The sequence below is a fragment of the Lepus europaeus genome, chromosome 9 (assembly GCF_033115175.1).
Source record: "Lepus europaeus isolate LE1 chromosome 9, mLepTim1.pri, whole genome shotgun sequence".
NCBI classification, from domain to species: Eukaryota; Metazoa; Chordata; class Mammalia; order Lagomorpha; family Leporidae; genus Lepus; species Lepus europaeus.
The window spans coordinates 24,003,157-24,025,366 of record NC_084835.1 but is presented as its reverse complement, the minus strand read 5'-3'; the positions used below and the strand labels follow the sequence as shown (position 1 = coordinate 24,025,366).

The window sequence follows — 22,210 nt, the reverse complement described above, 5'->3', positions numbered from 1 at the left end:
CTGGACCCGGGTGGTCTGAACCTAGGCCTGACTCGGCCTGTGGGTGCCATGGAAGGGCAAGGGCTCACTGGTCCTCTGGTCACACTCTTGGGAGGAGGAGGGTGCTACGCAGCAGCTTCTAACAGGCAGGGCTGTGGCGACAGAGCTAGCCAGGTCAGAGTCCTAGCTGGCCAGGACGGCAGACTGAGCCACTCACTGCCTTTCCTCTCACTGGATGCAGATGAAGCCCTCATGGCTGCCATACCCAGGACCTGGGGTCTGTGAGCCCCGAGGGGGCCTAGGGATGGCCTGGTACAAAGTACCAGCAGGAACCAGCTCTCTGTCCCCATTTATTGTAACTACACAGCCCACATTCCTTTGCCCACCCATCCACGGAGTCCAGATCCCAGGAATCCTTTCGTGGCTCTGCCAGACCCTGGAGCTCCCCAGGAGCAAGAGGACATGGGCTGACCAGCGTGCGTAGCATGGCAGGGCTTCAGGTGCCCAAGTGTGTGCGCAGCCAGAGCACAGCATTCATGAAGCTGTCTGATTCCACCTCCACTTCTGAGAGTGCGTGCGTGCTTTTGGGATACAGCAAGAGCCTGTAAGAGGTGGGCAGTACTACTGTCAGACTGGAGGTTCTCATGCTCACCTGCCCACCAGCTGCCAGGGCTGTCCTGCTGCACTCACCGCACAGGCACATTCCGGGCCTTGAGGGCACGGTAATACTCTATGCCCTGCTTGAAGGGCACGCGCCGGTCCTCCTGGCCCAGCATCAGTAACAGGGGCGTCTTCACCTGGGTGTGTGGGGTGGGGGTGGGGTGGCACGTGAGTTGGGCCCTGGGTCTGGAGACACGCGTGCGAGTGGCCCAGAGGAGGTACACGTACCTGAGGGATGTACTTGATGGGTGACTTGTCCAGCATGTCTGCCCACACACTGAGGTCTGGCAGGCAGTCGCTGCTGTACGGGAAGCCAGCCTCCACCACACACCTGCAAGATTTTGCACTGCTGCATCCCCCAGAATCCGGGGGCCTACAGAGTTGGAGAGAAGGGCAGGGGCCTGTGGGCACACCCACCAGTCAGGGATGTCCGTGGAGCCCATCATGGAGGCGATGTTGGTCACAGGGTTCCTGGCCACACAAGCACCGTAGGTCTCTGGGTACTGGCCAATCAGGTGGCAGGAGAGGAAGCCACCGTGGGAACCACCCATAAGGGCTATGCGGCCTGTGTCAAAGCGCTCCTCCTGGAGAACCTGCTCCACTGCGAACTACAGGAAGGGGCAGAGCACACTGCAGCCAGCTGCCTGCCCAGCTGGACGGAGCCACCTCGACAGCCCACCCTCCAAGCCTGTCCTGGAGGAGCCCAGTTTCTGCTACCTGGACGTCTTTCACATCCTGGTGGCCCACATTGCCTGGGAGGGAGAGGATGCTGTCCTGGCCAAAGCCCGTTGAGCCACGATAGTTCACTGGAGGCCAGGGAGGGACCAGACAAGGTGATCAGGCCACTGTCCTGGCCCCGAGACACCCTTCCACCCATCCGGGCAGTGGGTACTGGGACCCGCTACATCTCAGACTGGGGGAAGGAGCCTGGAGATTTGAAGCTACAACCCAGTGACCACAGCAACCTTTCCATGAAGTCCCAAGTTAGTTCATGTTATTACCACACCATGGAGCCAGAGGCTGGGCACAGGGAGTTCCTGGGAGTGCTTACCAGGTCAGGTTACAGAAAGGCCCAGAGACTGGAGTGGCAACCACGGTGCTTGTACAATCCAGAACCACCCATCGCTCCACCACAGTCCTAACAGAGCCACAGGTCCCTGCTCACTCACCTAGTAGCACTGCAAAGCCCATCTTGCAGAGCATGGCTGGGAACAGCATCCAGGCAGTGACAAAGGATGAATGGGGGCCCCCTGCAGACAGGGAGCAGAGGGTAAAAAGGCCAGCTGGGCTGGCTGGGAGGGCAAGGGCTCTTGGGCTCGATGCCTACCGTGGGGCATGACCACCATGGGCACCTGGGTCTTATCCGAAGGGCTGCCGGGCTGCAGAAGGATGGCTTCGAAGTCGAGGCCAGCTGCAGGAAGAGGGCAGCAGTCAGCAGGGCAGGCAGGGCCGTCCTCATGGACAGCTGCAGGTCTGGGGCTGACCTCTGGAACCAAGTCCTGACCAAGGCAGCCCACCCGGCTAGGTGAGGACCCCAGAACGCTCATGTCCCTTCTGTCCTGGTCAGGGAGCCAGCAGCATCCTGGAAGAGGTGTGGTCACAGAGGCCTCGGTTTCCCCACCACAGATGCTCTGGCCTGGTGTTGCTCAGTTCTGATGTTCAGAGCAGGTGCTCAGAGGCCTGGATGCTGCTCCGCGTTACCACCCACAAAGGGAACGGCAAACTTCTCAGAGGCAATCGCAGGAAACCCCGTAACGTGCAGACGGGACGCTGTGTGCTGCAGGTGTCCCTCTGCCCAAGGCCCAGCTCACCGTACTGCGCGTTCTCTTGCTCCGGTGGTGGCTGCAGCACCCGGATGCCCCAGTGAATGTCAGGAATGGGTTCGGCCTCCTCCAGAGACACCCATGACACTGACTGCTCCTTCCCTGCAGGAGGCAGGAACCCCACTTTCTGCCAAGGGGGAGGAGTGTGTCACAGGTGGTCTAGGTGTCCCCCTGCTCTGCTGCTTCTGCCCCGAGTGGGAGGTGGGCAGCTCCACTCCAGAGGATGTGGCACGGATTCCTGTTCGAACTGGTGACTACCAAGGTGCTCATGGAAACACACACACCCCTCCCTCCTGAGGGTCCAGCCTTTGCTGTCGCCCTGGGCCCTGTAGTGACTTTGTACTGGCCACTTCCCCAGGTACCCTGTCCTATACACAGCAGTACCTTGCCCAGCAGTTCCTCCCCATGAGGGCCAAATCCTATTGGACTACACTGGACTGGTGTGTTGGCCTCTAGGGCCACAAGGAGCTCTGCCCTCCCTCTTGGCCTGAGACCCACCCATACTCACCAGACTTGGGGGTAGGCTGGGGGTGGAAAACTGGGCCACCATGAGGTCCTGATCAATTGTGAGCAGCTTCCAGCTCCCACCGGAACCCCCTGGAGAAAGCAGATGCCACTCACTGTCTGGCAGGGGCCACCTCCTTTCTCAGATGCTGAGAGTCCCAGGCCAGAGGTTCCATGGACAGCTGCCCCCTCACAAACACCCAGCTGCACAGTGCCTCGCTCACCTGGCCGACACTGGGTGTGCCCAGGAACTGCCCGGCTTGGGGACGCACCAAGGTCCATCCGCCCAGCTGCATGACTACAGTGGGCAGGAGTGGCAGCTGGGCCCGGGGAGCGGGGTGGGGTGGGGGATGGTGCTGATTCTGAGGGGGGCTCCAGATAGACGTTTAAACAGGCTTAGAGCAACCCTTTGGGAGCTCTGTGCAGGCACAGGTAGAGGCAGGACAGGTGGAAAACTCAAAAGATATTTCAAGGACAGAATCACCAGGCTTGAGGGTGGGACAAATGGGAGAGTCAATACCCAGCTTCCCCTGGGCACGGCTGCCTCTGCCTGAGATAGGGCCCCCAGGGTAAGGGGAGGGAACAGAATGACTCTGGCAGACCTTGGCAAGGGACAGTTTGTGGGTTTTAGGCGCAGGGGTGTGGCCAGGCTAAGGCCGAGCCAGGCCCAGGAGCAGAGCTGCGTACTGCGGGCAGGTGAGCAGCAGAGGTAGACGTCGGCTGGGTAAGGTCTGGCCCTGCTGCAGAGCACCAGGCCTACCCACCACCCCGGCGGCCTGCTCACCAGCTGTGAGGGAGGTCACACTGCCCGTCTGCGTGTCCACGACAAACAGATCCTGGAGCAGAGACAAAGCCTTCTGTGGAACCACATCTGAGAGCCCCATGGGTCGCATCCCACCTTCTCTCTACTCTCTTGGGAACTGCTGGGCTAGGCCAGGGCTCTGAGCAACCATGGCAACAGGGAAGGAATGCCTCTGAGCCAGCGCAGGAGCAAATGATAGCACACTCAGGAGCCTGGCACACTGTGGTGCCCTGGCCCATCCCTGGGGGATGGACAGTCCTCTCCCCACGAGCTGCTCTTTGAGAGCATCCAGGGGCATGGGAGGCTTCTGTCATGGGGCACCAGCAACCAGTCCCTTCCAGGATGAAAGCAGGCAGGTTTGAAGGGGCCAAGAAGACCCGTGCTGGGCACTGAACCCCAGGGCCCAGGCTGCTGGGGGCTCATCACGGTGGCCGCCCCTCAACACAGGGCACCTTACCTGCCGGCTGCGCTGAGCGGAGTCGAAGACCACTCTCTGGCTGTCAGCCGACCAGCACCCCAGAGGCAGAAGGCTGCAGTAGATTCCAGAGAAGTTCTCTGCAAAGACGGGAGGCTGGGGGCTCATCCAGGAGTGGAGGCTTAGAGGTCAAGACTACAGGGCAGGCTGGGCTGTTGGAGAATACACCTGGGACCCCTGGGCCCCTGCTCAGCTGCCAGTTGGGCCCCTGCAGTCCCACACACGGGCATGTCCGGGGAAGAGCAGCAGCCTGAGTAGAGGCTGAGGAGCCAGGAAAGGCAGAACCCAAGAGCTTCTGAGAGAAACCACGGGTGCTCAGGAGAAAAGCACTGGTTTCCTTGAGGGCTGCTCCTGTTGGGCCCCCGGCAGGGGCTTTAACCAGGTTAGGGTAACACCTGCCTGCTCAGCACAGCGCCTGACACAGGGTGCTACCTACCCTTTCAGAGCAGCCCTCACTCAACCCGACAAAGAAGGCAAGGCAACCACCCCCTCCACAGATGAAGCGGAGGCCTGGGGCCGGGGCCGGGGCCACACAGCTAAGTCAGGACAGAGCAGGGATTGGGACTCGGCTCCCACCACTGCAACCTTGCGGGAGAACGGTGAGCCTCCCGGCGACGGCATTCCTGGGGACTGATGGGCTGGCCTGAGCAAGCAGGCGCCTCTCTGTGACAGAACTCACCCAGGGCCCTGGCTGACTGAATCAGGAGCCGGGATGGGATGGCAGGACAGCACCCCCCCTTGGGCCCGGGGTACGCTGTGGACCTAGGGTACTTCCTCCGACCCACTCGAAGGAGCAGCGGCCCTCAGAAGGATCGCAGGGCAGGGAGGGAACAGACGGCAGGGCAAGAGCTGGCTGCAGCCTCCACGCCACCGCCCGCCAGGCACCCCTTACCTCCCAGCTGCCGAGGCACAATGTCCACGACCACCGAGGTGACCTTGGTGTACCAGTCGTACTGCAGAAGAACACGACAGTCAGGTCCACCGGGGCACGGACAGTGTCCTGCTCCCCTTCTACGACAGCCTCAGAAGGAAGGGGCCTGAGACGAGCCCGCCTCCTTTCCAGTGATCCGGACCAGATGCCTGGAAGGGCCTCAGACAGGCCCGGCCCTGACTTCTTCCATTGGTGCCGAAAGCTCTTCCTGGACAGGGACTGGGACTATGTAACTTCCCACCCTACCTAGGCCCACACAGAGCTGGCTACACGCAGAGGAGAACCATGGGGACAAGCACTCCTGTCCACGAAAGACACGGTCAAGGCAGCGGCGCTCACGGTGAACACAGTGAACGCCCTCTGGGCCAGCACTCAGCCTCTAGGCCCTGCCCACATGACTGCCCACAGGACAGGAGGGCATCCGCTGGGGGCCTCTGGGGAGAGGACACTGGTCCTTCGGCTTGCATCCCCTCCTCCAGCTTACCAGGCACAGCTGGCTACACTGATGATGGGGGACCAGAGATGGGTACCGCAGGTATACAATGCGACACTGGTCTGGGCTCAGCCGTGGAGAAGAGATGGCCAGGGAGTCATCTGAGAGGAGCTCTGTGCCAAACGGAAATGTGGGCATCACACAGGCAGGTAGGGCCCATGTGTGCCAGCAAAGGTGGGTGCAGGCAGGTAGGGCCCACGTGTGCCAGCGAAGGTGGGTGCCTGCCACTTACCATACTTCCCCCCAGTTAGGTCCACATAGTACAGGGCTGACCTGGAACCGCCAGAGAAGACACTCAGCTTCAAGGCCAGCTGGGCTGCGGGGGCTCCTGCCCAGTCCCACTACCTCACCTGCGATTGGTGCAGAAGCGGATGCCTAGCCGGAAGGGCTCATGCCACCAGCCCACAAACACCACACCCGTGTCTCCAGGGGCCCAAAATGCCTGTAAACAAGACCACGGGGCAGGCATGGTTAAGGGGCCGTGGCTCAAGCAGGGACCCTAGGCTCCAGGAGGAACACAGGACAAGACGCTGCTGACCTGGCCAGGGGACACGTTTTCAGGGACCCCTTCGAGCACAGAGATGTTGCCGCTCTCAACATCCAGGACGCAGAGCACAGGGGTGCTTTTGGACACCATGTTTTCTCCCCAGTCTTCATAAAACACAAACTGATCCCCCTGAGAACACAAGACCATCAACGCCCAGCTTGTCCGCAAGACCCTGCCCTGCCGCCTTAGAAGCCAGTGCCTCCCCGGTTCTGGCAGGCACAGCGTGGCAAGGGAGCACACTGAGCCCTGCAGGGCCTTCACGGACTGGCCACGGCCTCGAGCACCTTGATGGCCTGGTCTGGCTTCTTCGGCCTGGCCGTCTCGTCCTCGCCGGCGCTGACGTCCAAGGCCTTGGTCTGAAAGAAGGACTCGGCCTTGGGCCGCTTCTTCTCTGCCACATACAGCAAGTGTGTCTCTGAATGCGACCAGGACAGGCAGCCGAAGCAGTCTGGGCACAGGGAGGGCCAATGAGGGAGGAGGCAGGGCTACAAGTGCCCTCCCGTCCACCTGCCTGCTCGCCAGCGGGCGCCTCACCGTCCTCATAAACAGGCCCATGCTTCTCCAGCGCCGACAGGTTGAAGCTCTTGAGTTTCCGGTTCTTCTCCCAGACCTGAGGACACACGGGTGTCAGGCTGCTGGCCCCCGCCCCCCCAGTCTCCTCTGTGGGGCCTCCGCCATCTGGCCCCAGGGGGACTCACCTCCAGGAACTGCTTCTCCTCCCCGGGGCTGGTGCCTCCAGCCTTGCGCAGCACCGCCTTCAGGGTGCCTGAAGGGGACTCTCTGCTCAGCAACCTTGGGGAAGGTGTGGGGTGGGCGGTCAGGAACGCCTCCCCCCTCAGCAACAAGCCCCGGCACGCATCCCTACCTGCCACAACCTCCCAGAGGAGATTCGTGAGGTTCTGGCCCACACCAGCCCCGACAGCACCTCGGGGCTCCCCAACGCCCACGGCAGCTGGCCTAGCCTTTCCCTGGGCTTCTGGGGGCTCCGGTCCGGCCCATGCCTCTGGTGCGGATCACGTCACCGGAGAGCCGGTGAGCTCCCAAGGCAGGAGCCCGGCTCCTGGCCTCGTTCTGGGCCCACGCACAGCCAGGCACCTGGTGAGCCTTCGTAAAGGCTTGCGTTAGACGGCGGTGGCCTTGTCCGTGACAGTCCTCCCTCACACTTACTCCCCCCGGGTCTCCACGCTGCTGCCCGCAGGCCCTGCAAACACCACTGAATCCTCATCGTGGAACACCAGGTACTGGCGGCAGAATCGGATGTTCTCCATGCGTTCCAGGTCCCTCTGCGTCCATTCTGTGAGGGAAGCGCGAGACGGCTCAGCTTGTCTTGGCCAGTCCCGGCCACTGTCCCTTAGCCCAGGCATGTCCGGATCCACCTTCCCCAATCGCTCTCCAGACACCCTGGGTGCAGGCTGGCCCACAGCTGGCCACAGACGACTCACTACTGCCTCCTGCACCCAGCCTGGAATCTTGAGGGCAGCCTGGCACGTGACCGAGGAAGGCCCACACTCAGCACCCAGGTCAAAGTTCGACTCCCACACCCTCAACTCTCGCACTCCTAGGCACACCCCTGTGCAGGGACCTTGGGGGGCTTACCCTCCAAGCCCCGGCTTCTCCACACACTCGCGTGCACGGTCACGCAGCGAGCCCCACACGCCCCCTCCACGCCCCCAGAGTGTACGGCCCCGCTGCCACCCAGTTCCCCACTGTACACACACCAGTGTGCACTGTCCGGTAGCGGCCCCCGTACTGCGTGGTGACATCCGGGCCCAGGCAGGCGGCGCTCAGCGCGGGCTGGCGGCTAAGGACCCGGTACAGCGCCGCCGCCTCCTCGGGCTCGCTCAGCAGCACCTGCGCAGGGGACACACCAGGTTCAGGCCCGGCCCGGGCTGCACGGACCACGGGGACCGCGGGCCGAGCCCTCACCTGACGCTCCATAGTCTCCGCAGGCGGGGAGAGCGGCGCGTGCAGGCGCCCGGAAGTGAGGCCTCGCGGGGCGTAGCCTGCGGCGGCCCGGCCGGCTTCCGCTACGGCCCGGAGGCGATCCCTCGACGAATGGGAGCGCGCCGCTGGCAGACGGGGCGGGACTGGAGGGACAAGTCCGGGGAGGAGGGCCGCCGGCCTGCAGGGGCAGGGCGAGCCGGGGCTGCTGGGAGGCGGGGTCTGGAGGTCGAGCCGCCCGCCGCCCACTGACAGGGGAGGCCGTGGGATCTCCGAGAAAGGGGCGGCCCTGCAGGGGCAGGTTGTCGGGGAGGATCGACAGGGCCAGCGTGAGACTAGGGTGAGGCCGGAGCGCTGGGGGGGTGGGGCCTGAGAGGAATGCCGACCAATGAAGAGTTGAGGAAGCGGGGTGGGGCGGGCCAGGTGGTCTGTAGGGCCGGTTGCAGGGTCGCTCCCCATCCTGGGGGCCTCCCGGGCGGCTAGATCGGGGCGGGGCTCACAGGGTGCTGTCTGGGCTTATCGGTCACCAGGCCTGACCCTTGAGTTATCAGTCCCCGCAGCCCTCACCGGCTCTTCGCAGTGGCGCCTTGCTGGGGATGGTGAGCCGGTGGGCCCGAGCTCTTGGGTGCAGAGGGCCTGGTGGGGGTCAGGCCCCTAGCTGCCTGTGGGAACAAAGATCCTGGACAGGCAGGCTTCCTCAGCAAGTGGCACGGGACTGGAGAGGCTGCGCAGCAGTCAAGCCAACTGGGACGGCCCCTTCTTCTTCCCCGCCTGCTTTCACACCCGGGTCCCTGCACGCTGCCTTGCCTTTGACTGACATTCCACTTGCCTGGCCTGCAGCCTCCCCTTCCCTAACGGCGACATCGTTACTTGAACATTAGTGGCTAAGTCAAAACCATCCCTGCATTCAGAGGTCACCTGCATTTATTGAGCACTCAGTGTGTGCAGGACTGTTAAGGCCAGAACCAGGAGTCCAAGAGTGACCCCAGCCATCTCTGGAAACCAGGAGGTTCATCAAGCGTTGTTTGTTTTAGGAAAATGGAGTATATGGTGCCTGTCCCTCGGAGTGTGTGCAGCAGACTGGCTGTAAACTCCCCTGGTGTGTCTGTGGGGTTGGGCACTGGGCAGTGAACACGTAGAAATAAACGGAAGGCTAGCAAATAGGATGTACTGCACCTCTGGCCTCTGTTGAAGGTGAAAGACAGGAAGGAAGGATATGTCTCAAGATGTTAACTCTAGGGGAAGGTCCAGAGAGGGGATGATCGACAACAGACGACGGTATTCCTTTTGTTTATCTGTGTTTTTAAATTTTTCTGGCAACTCTGGGTTACGAGGGTGGGAGTTGGGAGTAGGCAGAGCAGGGCAAGCAGATGTAGGACTCGTTGCCAGCACCAGGGGGCAGCACCTGCTCACCTGTCTTCCCAGCACAAGATCCCAGAAAGCTGTGTGTGCAGTCTGGATGCCCACTGTCGCTCGACAGCCCGTGCAGGTCCAAGCTCGGAGCCTCCACCTCTGTGGGGGATCCCTTGTGGCTTGACTGACTTGGTGCGAATTCAGCCACAGGCATGCCAGCCCTTCTGCATCTCTTCCCTTTAACCATGACACAAACTTGGTGATTTGCTCCTTTGGTGAAGCCTTGCCACTTTAGAAACCAACCGAGACAGTGTGTGGATTGTTTATATCAAGTCTTTTTATTCTGATACCACAGAATTACCTTGTCACAATGCAGGGGGGGACACTGAAAGTACCACAAGTTCTCACAGAGCACAGGAGGACGGCACACAGTTCACAAGGGCGGCTGGAGGACTCGGGTCATTGCACTTACAACTGTAAACTTGTTTGTGTGACTTTGTACAGCACTCTTCCCCCCTCAAATGAAGAAGGAGAGAAAGAAAGAAGGGAAAGAGGAGGGAGGAGGGAGGGAAAGCCAAAAACAAGACGTGGAAGCTGGAGGAGAAGGTGCGGATGGCCACTCCTCTCCAGGTGCTGCCTGGGCGAGGAGGAGCTGAATGAGACAGACACGCACACGCGCACACACACACACTCACACATAGGTTCGCGTGCACACTCTCACGATTTCCATGGCTCTCCAGGGCCTCCCCAGTGTGCATGGCAGCAGGGCTGCAGGCACCCAGGGAGACGGAGCTGGCATCTCGGAGGAGTTTCGGTTCATTAGGCCTGTCCCTCTGACCCTGTCAGAGTCCACGATGACAACTATTTACAGCATGGCGGGGGCTGGGCGGAGGAGGAGCCGCTAGGGTAGGAGCACACTGTCATGGCAAAGAGCCTGCCCCCACAGGCTCCAGGAGAGGGGCCACAGTTGCTGCTATTGCTGCCCTTTCGTTGTTGGCCCTGAGCCCTCACACTCCACCCGAGGACTAAGAGGATGGGGGTGGGGCTGCCACCTGACATGTGCACTGGGGCCTGGCGAGGGCAGAGGAGGCAACACCCTGGCTGTGACGCAGGGGAGGGAGGTACAGAGAAGGCCTCGATCGCCTCTCAGAGACCCCTTGCCCATTTGGAAACAGGTCTGCTGTTCCCTGCTTCCCAAGGCACCAAATGCTGGTCACTCAGCCTCCGGCTGCATTGCCCCCAGAGTCACAGGGTCCAAGACACCTACAGCCCAGATGCCTGCCCCAGCCACCTCCACAGAGAGGCAATGACGTGTCCTGGGGATACAGAGGGGCATGAGGAATGGCAGATGTCAGGTTTTTCAAACTCAGAGACCTTGGCCAGGAAGGAAATCTGCTAAGAAGTTAACACTTCAGAGTCAGACTGGGCCTGGTGGAGGCGGACCTGCTGACATCTTCCCACCTGCACCCTGCTCCTAGCCCACCCCTGGCCTTCAGTGGAAAGGATCACTGCTCTGGCCTCCAAGTATCTAGGTGCATCCCCACAGAGACCCGGCCCCAGCCTCCCTTAGCCAGGCGCATCTTGGGGATGAGCAGGTGTCCCACGTGCAACGTGAAGGCTACAGCTGCTTGTCCCATCCTAACCACCAGAGGTGGGCCAGGATCTGCCTCGGAGGGGCGTGCAGACGTTATAGAAAACCAGGAGAAACATGGACCCCTGAGAAACGCACGGTGCAAACCAGAGCACTCTGGAGGCAGATCAGGCCTCAAGGCATCAGGCAGCTCCCGCCTGCCATGCTTCAGCTCAGTGGTGGAGAAGCTAATGAGGATGGGTGGGCTTCAGAGAAGGCGATGGGCAGGGAAGATACGCCCTGGCAACAGAGGCAGCAAGGGCCGCACAGGACCTTCAGGGACGTTTTGCTATTGAGAAACTTCCCAAGAAACTCTACTTGAAGCCATTGTCTATGTAAATAGTTCATCTGCTCTGGTTCCAGAAGACACTGTCAGCCAAAGGCCACAAGCACTAAAGGTTCAGCTCTTCCCGAGCACCCACTGACCTGCTGGCTACAGCCCATGTCTCCTGGGCTCCCAGTCCCTCCAGGCCTCCAGCCACAGAGGAGAGGCATGCAGCAGCTGCACTCAGAAGCTGGGGCCCATAGAGCATAGCCAGGTTCTGTCTTTGGCCTCTGCCTCTCTGACTATGAATGCTTCCCAGTTCTGCCCTTAAGCAGTGCCCCACTGGGAAGGGGCAGTCAGATGCCTCCGGTCTGGGGCTCGGGTAGGAGGAGAGAATGACATACGGATAGCAATCCTACAGCAAACCTTCAGAACATTCGCACACATGCATCCTGGGCAGGCTCCCACCATCGTGTCTACTCCACGGACTCCTTTTTACCTGCTTCTTGGACGAGAAAGCTGCAGGGTATGTGGGGCCTCACACTGCCTGGCCCGCAGCCTGGCACGCTCAGGCGACAACTCTGGTGGGTCCTCACCAGCTGTGCAGAAGTCAGCTAGCAGTGCTCCTGAAGGAGAGGTTCTGAGGCAAAAAGAACTCCAAGCAAAGGGGTCGAGCGTTTAAGATGGATGAAGTCGTGCAAAGAGGCTGCGAGCTGCGCATGCTCCACGGCGGGGCAGGCGGTGGCTCGCCCGACAGCAGCGAGTCCTGCCGCAGGTCAAGCATGCCACAGACAGAGAATTTCACACACACGGGAGAGGGCCGGTGGGGGGGGAAGGAGGGGATGTGAGCAGATCTATCCAGTTTCTCAATTGCACGGTTGCAATTAACTCCTTATACATAACATGGAATTTATTAAATATTAACAGTTGTCTTTGAGGGTTTATATTTCATTGCATAGAACATCAGAGATGAGACTTGTGGCTGTGCCCAAGATGAAGGGTGGCCCCCAAGGAAAGGGTCCTGGGGAGGAATGCCACCCAGGCCACCAGGTGGAGAAACGGTGCCACGCTTCCCCACGTGGGGCTCCAGGCCTCTCCCTGGGCTGGCAGAAGCCCTGGCCCCTCTGTTCTGAGCACACGCACTGGTGATGGCTTAAGAAGGACTGGGATTGCACAGTAAACAGAGGCGGGCGGGGGGCCTCCCTAGACCTCGCCCCGGGGTTGTGCTCTTGGTGGCAAGCCGCCCCCTATTGCTTCTGAGTCAACATTCTCCCCGTGCCGAGCAGGGGCAGAGCAGAGAGAGAACCAAACCGTCAGTCACAATGTGGTGCTGCAGGGAGAGGCAAGGGGGTGAGCAATGAGAAGAGAGAAAGGGAGAGAAAAACGAAAGTGAATGTTTATGAGGTATACACGTAAATCAAAGCGGAATGATTAAGGCTGTTCTCGAAATCAAAAGAAATTCCCAGGTGTCAGGATGAGGAGGAGCCGGCTGGTAGAGACAATGGTGGTGCCGCTGGGATGCTCACGATGGGTAGGGGGATGGCTTTAAGATGATGGCTGGCGTGCTCGCACGCTGCCACCAAAGGGCTGGGAGAAGCCTCAGCCGGCGCCCACGCTGCTTGTCGGTGCTATGGCCTCTTAGTTCAGCGATGAGACAGTGTTAGGTCCTAATGTTTGTAAAGTTCTCCCAACCCTACGCTGGCCACTAGAAGGTCTGCTCCCATGTCACCCAGAGGGCAAGGTATGGGGGCAGGGCCCTGTGGCCACAGAGGGATCTGGGCCAGCTGGAATGTGAAGGAAACGGAGCCCAGGGCCCCCAGCCCTCAGGCAAAGCCCCTCTCCAAGGCTGTGGAAAAACTTCTGGCATCTCGGAGGGAGGGCAGTGTGTGTCCAAACTCTGCGTATAACGCACCGGGGCAAAAAGGCGGCTGTGGGACTCGCGGCAAGACAGCCATGGTGCAGGCTGCTGCAGAGGGCGCCTCCCTCCCAACGGCCGATGGCTGTGCCTCAATGGCGGTGCCCTGAGGAGAGCAGGGTCTCGGCAAAGACAACCAGGGTTCCCCCAGGCCAGTGGTCCCACTCGTCCAGCAGGTATCTCACGCAGGCAGCTGCTGTCAGGTAACTTCCCGTCCTCAACTGAGGCCAGCCCGCCACGTCCCACCTGGTGTGAATCTTTGGGCCAAGGGTTTGCTAGATTGCAGATGCTTGGAAGAGATAAGGAGGGAGGGAAGGAAGAAGAAAAAGAAAGAAGGATTTTGACAAGAATCATGGATGGCTGCTTCCCACTCCCACACTCATCTCAACCATCTGCCTGGGTATCGGGGGCCCACACCACTGAGGCCCGGGGGGGTTGGGAACCTGGCAGCATGGAGGTCACAGAGAAGGCAGGAAAAAAGAAGGATCAGGCTCTGTAACCCGTAGTACGTACAGCTATCACCTTTCAGTGAAAATACAAGGCGTGGGGCAGGCGTTTGGCCTGGCAGTGAGGTTTGCATGCCTGTGGCCCACACTGGAAAACCTGGGTTTGAGTCCCAGCTCTGCTCCTGTTAATGCACACACTGGGAGGCAGCAGGTGATGGCTCAAGTAGTTGGGTGCTTGCCACCCATGTGGAGACCTGAATGCTGGCTCCTGGCTTCAGCCTGGCCCAGCCCTGGCCACTTGGGGAGTGAACCAGTGGATGGGAATTCACTCCGTCTCTCTGCCTCTTAAGCAAACCAATAAATAGAAGAATCGGATCAGCCGGAAAGGGACGTTTCTTTTAACGTGACAGAAGTTCCTCGTGTTTTGCTTAAGAGTGAAAGAGATGGCGCCATGTTTAAAATGGCAAGCCTCTCCCAGCCCGTCCCTGAAACTTCCAGAAGGCACCAGACAACGGGCATTCACTGCAGTGTTGACCACTTGGCTCCATCATGAGCCAAATGCTAGAACTGGAGGGTGATTCCTTTAACTGGGAAGTCAGTGGCAGGACACAGAACAAAGCTATATCTGTGCTCCCTTTTCCTTCTCAGTAACGGGGAGCTGGCCCTGATCCAAGGTGGGACTGCCATGCACCAGGGCCACGGGCTGTCTCTCCATCTCTGCCTGCAGCTCCACGTCGGAGTTCATGTCTGCTCCAGGGCAGCAGCTGCAAGGAAACATGTGGATGAGAGGGGGCAGCAGGGCCCCCTGGCGGGTGAAGGCAGGAAAACCACGGGGCCTGCACTGTGGCGACCGTTATCAGAATACATTCAAGGCGCAGCTGACTCCCACCCCCCTCAGACTTCGCCCCTGGCCACCTCTGCCCTGTGCTGTGGTTCTGGCTGTGCTGGCTTGTGCCGTCCCTGAAATCCAGCAGTCCATCAGAACCTCCGCTGGGGTGACTCCCTCAGCCGGCCACAGCTCTCAGCTCCTCCCCGAGGCCTCACCTCCACTCCTGCAGCTCTGACCCCTCCTCTAGAGCTGGCCCGCCCTGCTCCCACAGCCCTGCTGCACCAGCTCCAAAACCCTGATCACGTCAGAAATCACCTTTCTAATTTAATCTTATTTTCTAATCTGTTCATTCTCTGTCTTCCTATGTGGACCGTCGGCTTTGGAGGGCAGGAACTTAGTTTTGTTCCCTGCTGTATTCCCAGTGCCTAAACTAGGGCCTGGCATACACCGGAGCTTGGCCAGCATCTGCCAAGTAAATGGGCAGAAACGGGGCTGCCCACCGCCCCTCCACACAGAAGCCCTCTTGGCACCACACCCAGCTCCTCCCTTTCCATAAGCGGCTTGGCCTGGGCAAGGGCTCCTTTGAAGTGACCTGTTTGCTGACTGCCAGGCCCTGCCGCGGGTACCACACACACACCTGCCCATGTGAGAGTGCCCAAACTTCCATCTTCTTACTGTGGCTGCAGGATGGGGGGAGGTGGTCCCCAGCTGAGCACAGAGCAGCAGTATCGACAGCCAGGCTACCAGCCTGCTCCAGCCTAGATGATGTTCTTCCCTCCTCCACACAGCGAGGCAGGGACAAGGCCAGCGGCAGGGCAGGCCCCAGATGACCTGCCTTGGCTGCTGCATGCCACACAGAGCCAGGGCTGCTGTCCTTAGGCCCTTCTACTCTCTCCCTGGGCTGACAGCCTGAGACCGAGGCTGCCTATCTAGTGACTGCCCTTTCTTTTGAGTTCCTTTCCTGTCTGCCTCTCTGCTCATTCTACTCTTCCATCTTGTGGATGAAAAGCTCAGCCTGGGAAGCCAGCAGTGTCTGGACTTCACACCCAGAGCCACGACGCCCTGTGGGGTCTGGGAGCTCCAGCCTCTCCCCATTGGCTGGACCAGAGATACCAGGGAAGGGGTGCGTCCCCCAACAAGAGCCACAGGCTGCCCTGTCCTCCACAATCGTGGACTCAGTGTCCAATGCTCTGAAAGCTGTGGGGCACAGCTGGCGCCGCGGGGCCCTTCCCCGAGTGCACCGCCTGACTCATTGCCACCGTCTCAGCCAGCTCAATGGCACTGGCCCAAGGGCTGCTGGACGCACCACACCCTTTCTAAGGCACACGCAGACTGGATGGCTGTGTTCAACCAGGTCACAGCCCTTTACCCCCTTCTCTGCCCATCCCTCCCTGGCGCTGAAACTCACTGTTATACGCAGAGTCCAGAGCTGCGCCCAGATCTCTGCCTCCAGAGATTTTTCCACAGCAATGTTATCAACTCTCTTCATCTCTTCAAGAGCCTGCGGGGCATTTATAGGGGAGGGTTGGGGAGGAGCAGCTCCACAGTGGGTCCCACCCGGAACCGGATGCCAGCCCACTGCTGTGACAGCCCCACAGGGGGACAGAGGAGGGTGAGGAGGACGACGGGATGTTGACCCTCTTCTTCCTCCTGGGGCTCTACCACACTGGTCCTGAGTCAGGAGTCTGTGCACAATCCCTCATCCTTCCGTATCGCAGGAGTGCACACTGCAGCTCTGGCCATACCACCTGCTCAAGACTAGACTCCTCCCAGGAAACCCGCTGGGACCTGGAGCTCAGCCCCCCCACAGTGCCCCAGGCCTTGGCCAGGAGAGGCCAGGAACAGGCTGCTCATACTCACCCTGCCGGGCGTGGTCACCAGAATGAGGAGAATTTTTTGCCAAAAGCAGAGACAGCTGTAACACAGAAAGAGAGAGGCATTAGGGAAATTAGGGAGGCCAGGTCCCTTCTCATCATGGCCATTGGTGTAGTGAAGCCAAGTACAGCCCAAGGGACAGGGACTGGCCACAGGACCACTGGGTGGCAGCAGGTGCACCCTCTGGCAGGCCAGTGCCCAGGTGCCTGAGTCTGGAATCGTCCACAGACCCCACTTCGCCATCCCGGGGCCCTGGCCACAGGCAGTGCAGTGCATACCTTCCGTCAGTTTGCCAGCTTGTTCTGCTGCCCCGCCAGGGAGGATCTTGGAGAGCACGCTCTCCCCATCAGCACCCGACTGGCCTGCAGGAGCCCCTGGAGGGCCTCCAGGCCTGGCTCCAGTCTTCAGGCCTGGGGGAAAGAAACCACCAACACGGGTCTGAGTGGGAGAGTAGCCATGAAGGACTCTGAACCCAGCTGTCCTGTGAGAGGCAGGGAGGGGGAGGCTGGAGGAACGTGAACACAGAAAGAGAGCAGGGAGGAAGAGGGAAGTAGGCAAAGAGAGGAAAAGGCACGGGACCAAAGGAAAGGGAAAAGAAGGGAGAGTAAGAATCTAGAGTCTTGGCCCTGGGCTCACCATGCCCTTCTGGGTTCTCCACCCAGAGCTTCTTGGGCCCTAAGGCCCCAGTGCTGGTGACACCATCAGCTCACTCCAACCCCAGGCTCTGGGGAGGTCTGCAGCCCACTGGGCACCTTCTCAAGGGTGAGTGAGGGGGACTTGGGCACAGGTGGCTGTGTGGGGAGAAGAGTCTGCACACTCGGGGCTGTGACCGAGGGAACCAAAGGGTAGGCTTACCTGCAGATCCAGGTCCTGGTGTCGACTGAGCCTGAGGAGCCCTCCCCTGTTGGGGTGCCTTGGCTGTGGCTTTAGAGCCATTTGCTTGTTCTGCCCGTGGCTGCAACACAGAATCCAGAGCTGAGATTCTGCCAGTGGATGCCACCCACACCCGGCTTGGAATCCAGAAGATGCCTGAACTTCAGTTGCAGCACCCACCCTGGGTAGGATCCATACACGACAGCCCTACTTACTGGTCCTGCTGGCTGGGGGCCTGCGGCTGCCGTGGGGCCTGGCTGAGGTTTCCCTGCTGGCTGGCTGGAAGCAGGGGCCGGGCCCCTGGCAGATGGCTGGCTCTGCTGCTGCAGCCGAGCCTGTGGCGGTGCCTGCTGTGGAGGCTGCTGTCCAAGGCTTTGCTGCTGCTGCTGCTGCTGCTGCTGCTGCTGCTGCATCTGTGGCTGGCGTGTGGCTGCCCCTGAAGGCAGCTGTCTGGATGGCGGTGGCTGTGACTGCTGTGGCCCTGGAGTCGTCTGGCGACCTGGAGCTGCCTGTGGCTGTGCCTGGGGTTCTGGCTTTGGCTGCAGGGCAGCAGGCCCGGAGTGGGCCTGCCGGGAGCCCTTCTTGCTGTCGGAGGCATGATGGTATGCTGACGGAACACGTGGTGGCTGTGAGTATTCTGCAGAGCTGGGGTACCCAGGCTGACCCTTCTTCGGCATGGCTGGGGCAGGGCTGGGTTGAGGGTGAGGCCGGGCCTCGTGGCGACCCATGTCCCGAGCGTGCGGTTTGGCGGCACGCCGTCCTGGCTCCTCGCCAGTGTGGCGACTCGAGTGCCGCCCATGGTCACTGTGATGCCGGTGTTCCTTGGCTGAGGCATGGCGGCCAGGGCCACCCTCATCGGGAGCCCACAGGCCCTCCTCGGAGGGTTCGTCGTAGTCATGGTAGCTGTGCCTGGCAGGGCCTCGCTTCTGGGAGGAGGAGACTGCATGGCCCCCATGGTGCCTGAACCGGTCGGAGCGGGCATCCCGGGGCTTATCAAACCAGTCTGTCTCCTCCTGGCCCAGGTGATACGCTTCAGAGACCAAAAACAGAACACCATCAACCCCCGGGCTGGCCACAGGGGGAGGCCTAGCTGAAGCCATGCAAGGACACCAGAGAGCGGGCACCACAGCCGAAAGCAGATCACTGGACCCCCAGCCCCCCGCCCCCCTCAGCCGGGGCACCAGGGCGCAGGTGGAGCAGACAAGGGCAGCCTGCGGCAAGGCTCACTGCACGAGGCGCCAGGTCAGACCCTGCTGGGACATCTCGGGGCCCAGGGACCCACGCGCAGGCAGGCCCCCCAGGTGCTGAAGCCGCAGAAATCACCCCCAGCTGCCATTACCTTCGCTGTCGGAAACCACGCAGTGGGAGTCATCCAGGATGTAGCCCTCCTCACGCTTATACGCGTGGGCCCGAGGCCCGTCCTTGACGTGCTCCTGGACGTCAGGCATGGAGTGGCTGGAGCAGAACTGCGGGCAGCTATCCCCAGGAGGGAGGGTCCCCCCGGCAGGGCGGGGCCGTCCCAAGGGGCTGACGGGGCTCTCCTCTTCAGAAGCCTGGCTCCGCATGGGGGGCCGTCCCCGGCTGTGGGCCATGCTTAAGGACGAGGGCTTGGGACCTGCTTTTTGAAGTCGCTCCACAGTCTCCCGTTCCTGTTCGTACCCCTTGCCTCGGCCACTGAAGTCGTGGCTCGACAGCTTCTCCCCACTGTAAGCGGATGCCCCCCGGGACCGGCTGCTCCCACCATACATGCGGTCATCCTCCTCCACTGCGTCCCGGCTGGACACCCCGTAGTACCTCTGCTGCTCATACACGTTCTTCTTGAGCCCGTAGGTGATGTCGTCCTGGAACTTCCTGCCCCGAGAGGCCAGGCTGCTGACGGCAGAGGGGGGGTAGGAGGCCAGGTCTGACTCCACGTCTTTGGCCTCCTCAATAGGCGAGAACTTGGAGACCTTTTGCCCCATTCCCTGCTTCCGGTGCTTGCTGCGCTTAGACGGCACAGCAGCGGGGGCCAGGCTCTTGGAGGGATGCTTGGGTCCTGAGGGCCCCGGACCATATTTCTCCGCCCGGGCCCCATGTCTGTAGTCACTGTCACTGTAGTAGTGGGCGCTGGCTGGTCGGCCATTGCTCTCCATGCTCTGGTGGTGGCCAACCTTCCCACGGGGCTCGTAGGAGTCCTCCTCGGATTCCTCCTCCCCTCGGGCATAGCAGCAGGGCAGTGCCGAGCCCTCAAGGACGCCAGGCTCTCCAGGCTCTTTCCCTGGACGTCCGCTGCCACCTGGCCCCGAGGGATCCAGCCGCTGGCTCTCTGGGGCCGTGGAGGTGCTGTCCTTGGTCAGCTCACTGATGTCGTCGATCATCACGTAGTTCCGAGGAACATTCTGCTCCAGGCTGGTGTAGTGTGAGTCAGGAGGGTAGGTGGGGGCTGGGCTCTGGCTCACACCGCTACGGTCACTGGCCCGGGGCAGCTCAGGGACCTTGCCCTGCTCGTAGCTGCTGCTCACTGCTGGGCCACTGTAGCTGGTTTCAGAGGTGGCTGAAGACATGGCTACAACGGGGCTGGTGATCACCTCGTAGTTGGTGGGCACCTTCTGCTCCAAGTCAGCCAGTGATGTCTGGCGTGGCTTCTGGTGGAGGGCACGGCTGTCAGCTGGGACTGGAAAGTGGGTGCTCTGTGTGGCTGGCATGGACGTTTGGGCTGTATAGTGGCCTGTGGGACGGAAAGCCTGCTGGTTTGTCAGGCCAGGCTCAGTTGGGTAACTGGTGCCAGGAGGAAAGGCAGGTGCTGGATAGGTGCTAGAGCCAGGGTAGGTGGGTGCCTGGTGGGCTGGGACTCCGTTCTGAGTCAGCCCACCACTGCCTGCAGTGTACTGTGGGGCCGGAGGTGGGAACCGTGGCTGCTGGAAGGCAGTGGGGCCAGAGGGGGTGGCAGGAGCAGCGGCAGTAGCAGGGAAGTCCCCATACTGTCCGGCTGGAGCCGTGCAGCCCTGGAGCCGCAGCTGGTTGAGCTCACTGTCTGACAGGTAGTCACGATGCTCACCAAGACCACGCAAGGGTGGGTAGTCACGGCCACCCCGGTCTTTGGCCAAAGACTCTTTGCGCTGTGTGATACCCAGCTCCAGGTACTTGAGCTTGGCGTCAATCTCCTTCTCCTCCTCATCCAGCTCTGCCTGCTTCTTGCGCAGCTTGGTGGACTCATGCTCCACCAGCCGCAGGTCCCGGTCCAGCTCCCGGAGCAGGCTGGCCTTGGTAGCAGGGACAGCGGTGGGCCCCGCCAGCCCTCGCTGCAACAGGCTGGCTGCATACAGCTGTGGGGGGGCCTGGCCAGCCAGGGGAAGGTGAGCCTCCTCTGGAGGGGGGCTGGGCAGTGTCCGCTTCACCTTGCGGACCAGGCCGTTGGGTGGCAGCGCCGACACCTGAGACAGAGGGAAGGGTGGGCAGCACTGAGACCCAAGGTGTGGGTGACTTGGCGGGGTGTGGGGTCTGAGAATGTGGCTTGGGCTGGGGTGGAGCTGGGCTCCACACGTTTTGGTGCACACCAGGCAGCTTTGAGACCTACCCTGCCCACCCACTGGCCTTGGAGAGAAGGCCCATGATCACTCTAAGGTTCTTCTCTTCCCCAGAGCTCTGTGCACTGGGAGGGCAGGGAAGGGGCAGGATGCCCTTTTGTATGGGTTTCCAGTACTAGCCCGGCACATGTGGCTTTGAGAACCCCTGCACATCTCCAGTGAGCTTGCCACCCTCTGCCTCCTACTAACACGAGGAGAAGACAGGTCTGGCTCGGGATTCGGGTTCTAAGCAGCTGCTGGGAGCTGAGGGCAGTGGAGGGCATGGACAAAGGAATGGGTGGGTCCGGAGGCTCCCTAGAGGATTGTGGGAAGGGGCACATGCTGACTGCAGGTCAGCCGTTGCAGGCTCTGAGTCTTCTCCTTCCTGCCCACCTGCCTGCTCTCCACTCTCATCACTGTGCCTGCACCACCCTCTGTCAAACCCTCCAGGCTGCATTTGTGGTGCAGCCCCCAGCTCCCTGCACATCCTTCGGTCAACTGCTGCTCTCTGGGGCAGTGGGCACACCTCTAGGTACCCTCTGGCGCCATCTGTGGCAGCCTGGCTTGCTGCCCGAGACTCTCTGCAGCGCTGTCTGCCTCCCCACTTGCCTCCGACGCTCTGCATGGCCTGCAGGGCCACATCACCACCCAGTTCACTCTGGTCCTCCCTTTATCTCTAGCTCCTGGCCTCTGGAGAATGCTCCATGGTCTCGGGGGGTCATGGACCACCCTGATCCCCCAAAATACTAGGACTGACATCAGGATTCTTAACTTTTCACCTTGCTAAGTAACTACATAAAAACCTCCTACCTACTTTCTCCTTAGGTCACAAAGGAAATGACAGAATGCTCCCCAAATCTCAGAACAAAGGGTGACCTTTAATGAAGTGAATTTAACTTCTGAACTCCTCACCCTATTGTCTGTCTTTCCTTATTTTGGCCACAGACCACCAGTGTGCACGATGGCCTGGCCCCACATGGCCAGCCCATGGGAACCTCTGTGCCTGGAGCCAGGACCCCCTGCCCCCACCCCTGCGACCTGCTTTCCCTGCCAGCCCAGACTCCTGCACCCATCCCCACCCCTCCCTGGCCTGCACACACCAGGCTCGTCACTGCTAACCTCTCCGCTCCCTGCATCCCACCCAGAACGTGGGCAAATACACCTCACGACATCTCTGGCCCCTACCTCCTCTCCCCATGATCTTCACTGCAGCCTATGGGCCCACATTCCATCCCAGAAATGGAAACATCTGCTTTGTCTCATCTCTCTTCTGCCTGGAACCTCCAGGAGCTCAGCCTGGCACCGGAAGTCCTTGGCATTGAGC

At 60.8% G+C, this 22,210-nt stretch overlaps 2 protein-coding genes across 2 annotated transcripts in view; both read right to left on the bottom strand.

Annotated features, from left to right (window-relative positions):
• Positions 1 to 316: 316 nt before the first annotated feature.
• APEH (acylaminoacyl-peptide hydrolase) lies at positions 317 to 8,200 on the bottom strand. Its single transcript, XM_062200882.1, has 22 exons — positions 8,141 to 8,200; positions 7,933 to 8,065; positions 7,382 to 7,508; positions 6,913 to 7,006; positions 6,749 to 6,824; positions 6,499 to 6,662; positions 6,206 to 6,343; positions 6,018 to 6,109; positions 5,900 to 5,940; positions 5,659 to 5,780; positions 5,136 to 5,196; positions 4,226 to 4,323; positions 3,751 to 3,802; positions 2,971 to 3,059; positions 2,451 to 2,589; positions 1,967 to 2,050; positions 1,809 to 1,889; positions 1,357 to 1,445; positions 1,057 to 1,247; positions 868 to 970; positions 670 to 776; positions 317 to 581 (listed from the first exon to the last, which is right to left on the bottom strand). The coding sequence occupies exons 1-22, from the start codon at positions 8,150 to 8,152 to the stop codon at positions 476 to 478; spliced, it is 2,199 nt and encodes a 732-aa protein (XP_062056866.1). The 5' UTR covers positions 8,153 to 8,200; the 3' UTR covers positions 317 to 475.
• A 1,644-nt stretch (positions 8,201 to 9,844) lies between these two features.
• Positions 9,845 to 22,210, bottom strand: part of BSN (bassoon presynaptic cytomatrix protein) — a 111,010-nt gene continuing 98,644 nt past the window's right edge. The window contains exons 8-13 of the mRNA XM_062199952.1: positions 18,681 to 20,754; positions 17,557 to 18,371; positions 17,324 to 17,423; positions 16,747 to 16,878; positions 16,454 to 16,508; positions 9,845 to 14,528 (exon numbers count right to left, since the gene is read on the bottom strand). Of these exons, the coding sequence (XP_062055936.1) occupies positions 16,468 to 16,508; positions 16,747 to 16,878; positions 17,324 to 17,423; positions 17,557 to 18,371; positions 18,681 to 20,754 (3,162 nt within the window). The 3' untranslated portion in view covers positions 9,845 to 14,528; positions 16,454 to 16,467. The remainder of the gene's footprint in view (positions 14,529 to 16,453; positions 16,509 to 16,746; positions 16,879 to 17,323; positions 17,424 to 17,556; positions 18,372 to 18,680; positions 20,755 to 22,210) is intronic.